General features: G+C 68.3%; 2 protein-coding genes across 2 annotated transcripts in view; one reads left to right on the top strand and one right to left on the bottom strand.

Moving 5' to 3' along the window:
* EMIHUDRAFT_452178 (Pro-apoptotic serine protease) overlaps nt 1-3,637 on the top strand; it is a 4,835-nt gene extending 1,198 nt beyond the window's left edge. The window contains exons 3-10 of the mRNA XM_005765078.1: nt 117-629; nt 1,005-1,265; nt 1,409-1,681; nt 2,208-2,267; nt 2,436-2,477; nt 2,724-2,845; nt 2,913-3,129; nt 3,202-3,637. Of these exons, the coding sequence (XP_005765135.1) occupies nt 117-629; nt 1,005-1,265; nt 1,409-1,681; nt 2,208-2,267; nt 2,436-2,477; nt 2,724-2,845; nt 2,913-3,129; nt 3,202-3,366 (1,653 nt within the window). The 3' untranslated portion in view covers nt 3,367-3,637. The remainder of the gene's footprint in view (nt 1-116; nt 630-1,004; nt 1,266-1,408; nt 1,682-2,207; nt 2,268-2,435; nt 2,478-2,723; nt 2,846-2,912; nt 3,130-3,201) is intronic.
* A 1,465-nt stretch (nt 3,638-5,102) lies between these two features.
* Nucleotides 5,103-6,197, bottom strand: EMIHUDRAFT_104201 (hypothetical protein; the record flags this gene model as incomplete). Its single annotated transcript, XM_005765077.1, has 1 exon — nt 5,103-6,197. One exon carries the CDS (start codon nt 6,195-6,197, stop codon nt 5,103-5,105), a length of 1,095 nt encoding a protein of 364 aa, XP_005765134.1.
* Nucleotides 6,198-10,251: the final 4,054 nt, after the last annotated feature.

Raw genomic sequence — 10,251 nt, 5'->3', positions numbered from 1 at the left:
CCACCCACCACCACCACCACCACCACCACCCACCCGCGCCCCCTTCGGCTGTCCTCTCACTCCCGCGTGTCTCTTCTCTCAAAGGCGCTCCGTGCACCTCCTTCGTCGCCCTGGAGGCTGCGCTCGATCGCGCCGTCGGCGGCGCCGTCGCCGTCTCTCTGGTGCGCGGCGGCGAGGCGAGGGAGGTGGAAGTGCCGGTGGCGGACCTGCACGCGCTGACGCCGTCGTGCTACGTCGAGGTTGGCGGCGCGGTCGTCAACGAGCTGTCCTACCAGCAAGCGCGCAACCACGGCCTCCCCGCACGCGGCGTGTACGTGGCGCACCCGGGCTACATCTTCCGGCAGGCACGCCTCTCCAAGGGCTCGATCATCCTCGCCGTCAACGGGCAGCCGACGCCCACCCTCGCCGCCTTTGTGGCGACGCTCGCCGGCGCGGCGCACGGCACGCCGCTCACGGTCCGCTACTCCGACCTGGGCGCGCGCGCGCACACGCAGCTGGTGTCGGTCCGGTACGACACAAAGTGGTTCGCGCCACAGTCCGGGCGGAGGCCTCCTGTCGGCGACTGGCAGACTGGGACGCTCGGGCAGGCGACGGGGTGGCTGAATGCCGCCCAGCCGGACGCCACCGCGGTGTCGCCACCTCAGATTGCACCTGTCGGAGCGATCGCTGCCGCAGCCGATGCCGATGCCGCCTCCGCCACCGCCGCCACCGCCGCCACCGCCGCCACCGCCGCCACCGCCGCCACCGCCGCCACCGCCGCCACCGCCGCCACCGCCACCGCCGCCATTGCCACCACCGCCGCTTCTGCAGCCGCCGCTGCGGCCACCGGAGCCGCCGTCGACGCGCCGCCCGGCGCCGCCCTCGCCGCAGCTGGCGAGGGCGAGGAGGGCGGTGGCGGCACCGCCCCCGCCGGCCGCGAGGGCTCGATTGCCCGCGCCTCCGCCGCCCTCCGCGATGCGCTCGTCACGGTGGACTTCTTCCGCCCCTTCTCGATCGACGGGGAGACGGGGATGCGCTACCGAGGCACCGGCGTCGTCCTCGACGCCGCCGCGGGGTTGGTGGCGGTGGACCGAAACACCGTCACGTCGACCCTCGGCGACGCGTCCCTGACCCTCGGCGGGCGCGTGACCGTCGCGGCGCGCGTCGAGTACGTGCACCCGCTGCACAACTTTGCGCTCTTGAGGTACGACCCAGCCTGCGTGCCCGCGGACGTCAGGGTGTCCGCCGCCAAGCTGGCGCCGCGGCCGCTGCCGCCGGGTGCCGAGGTAATGCTCGCCGCGCTCGCGTCGGGCGGCGCTAATGAAGGGCCCGACCGGGCCTGACGAAGTCATTAGGCTTGTGCGACCCGCCGCGCGCATGTCGGGCCTCGCCAGCTGCCTGACTAACGAGCGCTTCGCTCACTCGCCAGGTGGTGATCGTCGGGCTGAAGTCGGGCCTCAACGAGGACATCGACGCGTCGCGCCGCGTCGACTTTGTCTGCCGCCGCACGCGCGTCGCCAACTCTGGGTGGATCAAGCTGCCGCTCCCCAACCCGCCGCGCTTCCAGGTGTACAACGCCGAGACGCTCGGCCTCGAGGTCGCGCCGCCCGTGGACGGCGGCGTGCTCGCCTCGGACGACGGCACGGTGGCCGCGCTGTGGGTCTCTTGCGCCTACCAGCCGGCGCCAAACCAGCTCGCGTCGGTCTTCCGCGGGCTTCCGATCCTAGAAGCGGGGGAGACGTGTTCATGTCTCCCAGCCAGCACTCGAGAGGACACGTATTCCGCCGTACTCGGCCGTCTTCCGCTGTGTTCACTGTACTCTTCTCCGTTGTGCTCACGCGGTGCTCTGAAGACGCTGCACAATACCGTCTTCCTGCCCCGATCCAACACGTAGGCTACCGATCGAGCTGGTCGCGCGCGTCGCCGACAAGCTGATCGCAGACGAGGCTCCCCCTCCGAGACACGTCCGAGACACTTCCGAGTCATTTCCGAGACACGTCCGAGACACGTCCGAGACACTTCCGAGTCATTTCCGAGACACGTCCGAAGACGGCCTCCACAGCGTGGCGACAAGAGACTGCCCTCGCCGACCCGCGAGATTGGACGAGATTGGACGAGATTACCCGCGAGATTGGACGAGATTACCCGCGAGATTGGACGAGATTACCCGCGAGATTGGGCGAGATTAGGCGCCGCCTCCGTGGCGGTCGATCGGCGCAACTCTCGAGCCAATCTCGCTCGCGGCGGCCCGCCAGCTAGGCCTTGACGACGCAACACTCGCTGCGCACGTGCGAACGCCCGTGGCTGCAGCCGGCGCGGCCGGCGCGGGCGGACCGGCCGGCGCGGCCGGCGCGGGCGGCGCGGGCGGCGGCGCGGACTCGACGGCGCCGGCGGCGAGCGTCCTGCGTCCACGGCCTTCTTCTGTTCCACCCCGTGTGCTGGGCTCCTTCTGTTAGGCGCCGGCGGCGAGCGTCCTCCTCGTGACGCACGTGCATGGGGTGCAGCAGCAGGGCGCGCCGTCACCGCCGACGGCCGCGGCGGGCGCTGAGGGGTGCGGCAGCGTGGGCGGAGGCGGCGGCGGAGGCAGCGGAGGCGGCGGCGGCGGCGGCGGCGGCGGCGGCGGCGGCGGCGAAGGTAGTGGCGGCGGCGGCGGCGGCGGCGGCGGCGGCGGCGGTGGCGGCGCATTGCGCGGGGGCGATTTGCTGCTGACGGTCGACGGCTCGCCGGTGCGATCGCTGAACGAGGCGGAGGCGGCGTCGCAGGCCAGTGCGTCGGTGCAGCTGGGCGTGGTACGTGACGGCGCGCCGTTCGCAGTGACGGCGCCGATGCTGCCGTCGGACGGGCTGGGGACAACGCGCGTGCTGGGGTGGGCCGGGCTTCTTCTGCAGGAGACTGGTGTGAACAGATCTGTTCACACCTCGAGCTGTGAACAGGTGGGCCGGGCTGCTTCTGCAGGAGACGCCGGACGCCGTGCGCGCGCAGCGGTCTGTGCCGGCGCAGGGCGGCGTCTACGCGTCGTACCGCTTCTACGGCTCGCCGTCGAGCCGGTACGACCTGTCCCCCACCTCGCACATCATCGAGGTGGACTCGGTGCCGACTCCGACCCTCGCCGCGCTGCTCGAGTGCACACGCGGCAAGGCCGACGGCGAGGTGTGAACAGCGTCCAGACGGCCGACCTCGAGGTGTGGAACAGCGTCTGTTCACACCTCGGGCTGTGAACAGGTGGTCCGCGTCAAGACGGTCGACCTCGAGGGCCGCCTCCGCATGACGACCCTGAAGCTCGACCTCAAGTACTGGCCGACCTTCACACTCTCACGCAGCGCGGCGGGCGAGTGGAGCCGCACAATGGAGGCGCCGGCGGAGGCCGAGCAGGACGGACTCGGCTGATCTCTCGGGGACGATCTCGGGTCGATCTCCGGTGACCTCGCTCGGGCGGAGCTGGAGGTGGGGGAAGAGGCGCGCGACGCCAGGCGCGGAGGTATTGCGGGGAGACGGGAGGCGGACGGTATTGCTTTGGCATTGGGCCCCGCACGTAGACACTATTGGTCGCGCTCGCCCCGAACGACGCCGCGAGGCTCTCAGTGGGCTGTGGCATGTCCTCCCCGTCTCCTCTGTCCTGTGAGGGCGGCACCGTGAAAAATAAGTCCGCTCTCTCTCTCGCTCTCTCGTTCGGTTATTAATCAACGTCGCGGTCACGTTGATGGGGAGTGAAGGCAAGCCCCGACGCTGCGCGCCGGTCTGCATTACGGCCGCGGGGGCCGCCACTGTACCCGTCACCCCCGCCACCGCCTCCCCCCCCGCCGCCAGCGGGGCCGCCGCCGTATGGACCCACTCGGAATAACCCAGGGGATCCAGGGCCGCCCCGCCGGAGGCTGGAGTACCCGGGAGGAGGGGCTGGGGCAGGGGAGGTGCCGCGATCTGATGGCGGGCCCGCCGGCGAACCGGAGGGCCAAGACCAGAGGGTCCCAGGAGGGGCTTGGGGTCAGTTGTCGGAGGGAGCGAGAGATGAGCTGACGCGGCCTCTGCGAGTGGAACCGGGACGTACGAGCCCACACCGGGGGAAGACCCGCCGCGGTGGCAGCTGGGCCGCCGTGATCTTCGGCAGGGAGGGCCACGCCTCCCCGAGCCTGAAGAGGAGCCGGCGGAAGGGGAGGGCGAGCCGAAGACGGTAGAGAGGCCGCGGGTGCGGGCGCGTGTCGCCGACCAGGGAGAGGTGGCTCGACCTCCCGAGGAGGTGCGGCGGGACGATCCAATGCCGCCGCCCTCGCCCGGGGAGTCAGACACGGGATCGCCGTCGGCGGGATCGTCGAGGCCGGACGGGGAGGACAAGACGGCGGCGGGGACGCGGTCGACGAAGTATAAGAGGGGAAGGCGGGCTCCGCAGCCGACGCCTGACCATCGGAAAGCGAACAAGAGGAAGGACCGGGAGGAGAGGGGAGCCCCTTCGGATGGGGTGGGGAGAGAGACCGGGCGGAGGAGCCCTGAGCGGTGATGTTGGGCGAGGGTGTACGTCGTGCTCGTGTCGTGTTCATGTCTGGTGTTTAATAGCTCCGAGTAGAGGGGGCGTTCCGCCGCTAGGGGACACCCAAAGCGCAGAACCAACCCTCGGTAACCTTTTCTTTGTAAAATTCTTAGTTTGTAACATTGCGACGCCCCTCTCCTCGGAGCAAGCTGGGCTGTAGTTTTTCTGAGCTATCCTTCGATGTTCTTAAGGTTGCTCCCGGCCCAGTGGGGATTTTGGCCTACTCAGTGACCGTCTAAGGGCCCTAAATGGCCTGCAATGCCATATCTTTTGTGCCTATGTTGTAGAGCACTTTAAAAAACTAGTATGTCTTGGAAGGCTGCGGCAGCACAAAAATGATGCGCCTTCGTGGCGCTACAGTCGCGCAGCAGACGCGCCAACGACGGCGGCGCACGAGACGAGAAGGACCTTGAACCACGGGGTCTTACCAACTTGCTCGTTGTGCGTGTTATTTATGTGCTTTAAATCGTGTTATTTATGCGCCAGCTGTCACGTACCCCACCGCCGTCAGTAATGGCAAGAACGGGTTGCCGGAACTGGGTTCTGAGCTCGACAACTAGTACGAGCAGTCGTTTGGGCGCTGTGGGGCGCGCTGTCGGAGCTAGCGTGGGGGCCTCCCCTTGGAAGCAGGCCACGCTCCACGCACCAGCTCCAGCCCCAGCTGTCCGATGAGAATCACCGAACCAGTGCGCAGAATCCGTACGGCCACGACTTTGTCATCCGGAGAGGAACTGCGTTGCCCCATAGCCAGCGGGACACCCTTGTCGCCGGCGACAGCATCGGCGCGCCGATCCCATTCGTCTCGCACGCCCAGATGCACGGCCATGGCTTCAAAGCCGCCGTAGACCGATCCAGGATTGAGGACCGTGACGAGGGGGCCTCGCGGCGAGGAGCCCTGATCGATGTGCGCCTTGAGCGACCGCGCCACGATCCAGCCGCCGCGCGGGTGGGTGACCAGAGGCGGGTCTTGCTCCACCACCGACGAGAGGAATGCGGCAGGCAGGAGGCCGTACTTGACGTGCGAGTAGACTGCCCCAACCTCCTGTTCAGAGGCGGATAAGTTGGCCGCCGCCCACCGCGCAGCGGCGCGGAAGACAATCTCCTCTGAGTCGGCTTTCAGGGCGTCGCTCTTCAGCAGCTCGCACACGCGGCCAATGGGGAGCGCGTCGAAGGCCACGCACGTCGAGAACTCGCCAAACGACTGGAGAGCAGCGGCCTTGGCCGCCTCCACGAGCCGCGGGATGTTGTGGGCGTCCCCGCACTCCCAATACTGCACGGCGTTGGATGTGTCGATGCCCTGGACCAAGGCCTCAACAGTCGCGCTCTGGAGCGATGCCAGCTGCAGCCTGCTCGACGCGTCCAGCATGCCGCCGAGCAGGTCAGCTTCGACGCGGCACTCACCGCAGTAGATCCACTCGAGAAGTGCCGAGAAGACATCGCCCGCTACCTCGGAGATGCTGGGCTCGTCGCTGTCGCGCATGCCGGACGTGAAGAGTGCGCTCATGAACTCGGACGCGCCCGCCAGCACGGCGCGGTGGACCTGAAAGGCTCGGCCGTCGACATGCACCGTCGCATCGCACAGCTTTCCCGCCCGCCACAGGTTGACCTGGCCGTCAGGGCAGGGCTGCCCACCGCTCAGCTTCACCGTTGGGCGCTCGCCAGCGGCGCGGTCCGGCTCTCGGAGGCGCTTCGCCATCTGGGCCGGGTCTGGGCAGGGACGCACTTCCGTGATTTTGGTCATCCGTCAAAATATCTGAAGACCAGTCCGGGGGATTCTCCCCAAACCTTGCTCAGCTGATCCAGCATGGGTCGTAGTATGGCGGACTTGTTCGGGGCATTTTCTTATTTTTTGCCTGCAGCAGGTAAATTGCGACAACACACGTTGGGAGTTAAATTGTGCGCACCGTCCGGGTTCCCTCATGAAAGAAGCGCGTGCCAGTTGTGAAGACAAGCCTTTGGCGCGCGTGTTCCATAGAAGTGCCGCTGGCGGTGAGTGCCGAAGCAAGCGTTTGCCAAAAGCAGAAAAAAACAGCAAGTTCTCGCAAATTGCGGAGCCACGTGTCACACGTCGACCGCCCTCTCTCGCGGGAGCCACAGCGCGCGCTCCTGGCCGGCGCCGATGCCGAGGTGCCACTTCCGGCACGTCGATGCGCCGCAGTGGGTGCCGCATCGAATCAGAGAGCTGCTTGACAGCCGTCTTTCGTGTGCGGACATCGCACAGCACCTGTCGGCCGAAGGGTGGCGCTGTGACAGATCGGATGTCGAGAACCTGAAGAAGCAGCACGGGCTGAAGCGGACGTGGGCGGGCACGCCCGCGGAGCTCGATGCGATCGTCAGGGATCTGTATGATCGCGGCGAGCTCAGCCGCCAGCGGCACGGCACAAAGTATGCGACGGGCCGGGTGAACCTGCGCTTAGCGCCGCTGCAGATTGGGAAGGACCGCGTAAAGGCCTCGCTTCGCCGAGTGGACGCGGCCGCCTCCCGTCGCCGGTGGGAGGAGCTACAGCGCACAGTCGAGCGCAGGCCTTATATCTCGCACTACTACGGCTACAACACGCACATCGACCTGACCGAGAAGCTCGCCTTCGGCGGCAAGTTCTCCATCTGCAAGCTCCGCATCCACTCGGAGGTGCCAGATCCACTAAACCCGCCCACACACCTGTCACACCATCCGAATCGGCCGCCACGCACCCTCTCAGATTGACGGCGATACTCACTGGCTGCCGACTGTCCGGCCGGCACTCACAAAGCTGGCCGAGGAGCACTACCAGTTGTTCCTCGAGGGTGTCCGAGGCGACGACTGCCGCGCGCCGGACGTGTACATCTTCGACGGGGTGCGGCCGTACTGCCCCGTCCCTGCCCAGCTTCTTCGCCTGATGCAGTAGTCGTCCGCTTGCAGGGCACCGAGTTTGCTCTCATCAAGTATGCTCTTGAGCAGCAAGGGCTGCGCGTGCGGGGCGACGTGCCGTCCGTCCACAACCAGCGTGTCGAGGCGCGTACGCGGGTAGTCCTGGCTCCGTCCTAGCCCACACTGACTCCTCCTCAATCCCGTCACAGCGCTGGAACGGGGAGTGGAACACGCAGGAGGCGGTCCCGATCACACGCGCCACCAACGCCATCATCGAGGCGGGCGTGTGCGACATCGAGCAGCCCGTGCACCAGCTCGCCCTGCTGCTCACCCTCTTCATGGTGTGCGAGGTGGCGTGCGCTGACTTCCGGCACCTCTACAACAACTCCAACGTGCGAGGGCCGGGCGGTGGCATCCCCCGTGTGCGCCGAGCCTTGCGCACGCGGCCCGTTGGCAACGTGCCGAGCATCTTCGACGACTCTGTGGACTGGGCCGCGCAGTGGCCACAGGCTGGCGGGCTGGCCGGCGACTACCGGCATGCTGCGCTGCAGTCTGTCCGCGCGAGCCTCGACGCGCTGCGTCGCGCTGGCGTGCAGGCGTGACCCCTGCTCTCCGGGGGTCGGCTCGGGCGGCGCTCTCACTCAGTGTCACTCACTCGCGTCGTCTGTGCTCGTAGGTGCCCCAGCCCGAGGCCGCGTACCGGGAGATCAAGCGATACGATGGGCACCGCACGGACGCGCTTAGCCGTCTCTTCCGAGTAGTGCTAGACGAGACGCCGCCGGTCCCAGCCGCCGTTGTGGCCGAGCAGGCCCGCCGCGAGCGTGGCCGCGCACGCCGCCGCCGCCGTCGCGGCCGGGGGTGAGGGGGGCGGACGGGGATGGCCGTCGGTGAGCACCGGACGCGAGGGTCGGTCGGCTCCTAACTAGCTATAGTAGCGATCTGCCTGCATGCGTGAGAGGCAGGTGCCGACATCACTTTTTTTGAAAAGCTGCAGACGAGCGGCACGTCTATGTGCCCACCTTCCCATACGCCAACCCGGACACCACTGTGACGGCCGTTCCGGGCATTTGAACGCGACCTTCGGGGGCGAAGACATGGGCTCTATGGCTCAGACTGGACTCCTCTTGGTCCCTTCTGATGCCCTAGGCCACACCTGGGCCTTACCCGGGGTCCTAGGGGCCGGGCAGGGTTTGCCCCCCGAAACTCGCATGGGGAACCTTATAACCAGCTGAAAGCGCTGGGCGAAGCCCGGCGCGTTCGCTCCCTCTCTACTCCATGACCAGCTCCGGGTCCGGGGACGCGCCGGGGACGCTCCTCTGGCAGGCCTCGCGCGCCGTCGAGAGCGTCGCAACCCTGAGTGTCTGTGATATCTGCGGCAACAGCTTCCAAAACGCGGGAGCGATGAAGGCGCGCGGCGGGCGCCGCCTGCCCACCTGCCGACCCATTCCCTGCCTGCCGGCACGGACCCCCGAAGCGCCCTGCTGCTCCCCGGCCGCCACCCGCCGCGGCCCCATCATCCCCTCCTCGCCCCCTCCTCCCCCCTTCTCGAATGCCCCCCGGCGCCACCCACCTCCCACCTGCCGCCGCCTCCCGCCTCCCGCCCTCACCACCCCGCAGTCGCACCGGCGGTTCTGCAAGCCGGTCGAGGCGGGCGGGGGAGGGCCGCCGCAGCCGGTCAAGAAGCGGCGTGTCCGCTCCGCCGAGGTGCTCCCCCCCACCACCAACCCCCCTCTCGGATCAAGTTTCGGCGAGCCAGCAGACGCGCCCCGGATCTTGCTGCAGGAGCCGCTGCTCGACTGGGAGCAGGAGCAGATGCTGGGCGAGCGGGCGGTCGACGCCAAGCTCTGGCCCGGCGCTTACGCCTCCGGCTGGCGAGCTCACCCTACAGCCACGGGACCGAACCCGCACTGGATTCGAGACTCGGGAGGGTATGGTACTAGGCGAGTGGTCCCAAAGTACCGAGGCGCGGAGAAGCGCTGCCACTGGTCGTACGTCTCGCCCGAGGGCGCGAGAGTAGCCGAGATGAGTCGAGAGGCAGCCTGGAGAAGCCGAGAGGCAGTCGAGAGGCTGCCGGAGATGCAGCAGATTCGGCAGATGCGGACCTGGGAGGAGGGGGAGCCGCTGCAACCACGCCCGGATGGTTCTCTTCTTCTACCCCTCTTCCAGGTGCGCGCATCACCTCCAAGAGCGCCGCGCTGCAAGCGCAGCCCGACGGGGGGCTGAGCGCAAAGGCGGCGCAGGAGGAGATGCCTAAGATGGTGTCGCAGAGCGAGGAGGCAAAGGCGGCGCTGCGCGAGGCGGCACGGCTCGGCCTGCAGCTCGTTCGCTCGTCGCGGTCGAACACGGGCTTCAAGTGCGTCGCCAACATACCCGAACCCACCCTCCCCTACCCCACGGTACCCGAACCCACCCTCCCCTGCCCCACGGTACCCGAACCCACCCTCCCCTGCCCCACGGTACCCGAACCCACCCTCCCCTACCCCACGCTACCCGAAGCCACCCTCCCCTACCCCACGCTACCCGAACCCAGGTGCGTCGCCTACAACGCGTGCTACGCCAAGCGGCCCTTCAAGGTGCAAGTCACCGAGGGAGGCCGGCAGCTGCGCCTCGGCGACTTCTCCACGGCCGAGGAGGCGGCGCTTTGCTACGCGAAGCACCTCGCGTCGGAGAAGGCGGTGGCGGCGGCGGCGCTCATGCAGGTGGAGGACTCCGCCGACGCGCAGCCTTTGCTCGGAGGCGGAGGAGGCGGAGGAGGAGGAGGAGGAGGAGGAGGAGGCGGAGGAGGAGGAGGCGGAGGCGGAGGCGGAGGCGGCGGCGGAGGAGGAGGAGGCGGAGGCGGAGGCGGCGGAGGCGGAGGCGGAGGAGGAGGAGGAGAGGGAGGAGGAGGGGGCGGAGGAGGAGG

This window comes from Emiliania huxleyi (assembly GCF_000372725.1).
Source record: "Emiliania huxleyi CCMP1516 unplaced genomic scaffold EMIHUscaffold_57, whole genome shotgun sequence".
Lineage (NCBI taxonomy): Eukaryota > Haptophyta > Isochrysidales > Noelaerhabdaceae > Emiliania > Emiliania huxleyi.
The sequence above is the reverse complement of the archived record's forward strand: the minus strand, read 5'-3'. Positions and strand labels throughout refer to the sequence as shown.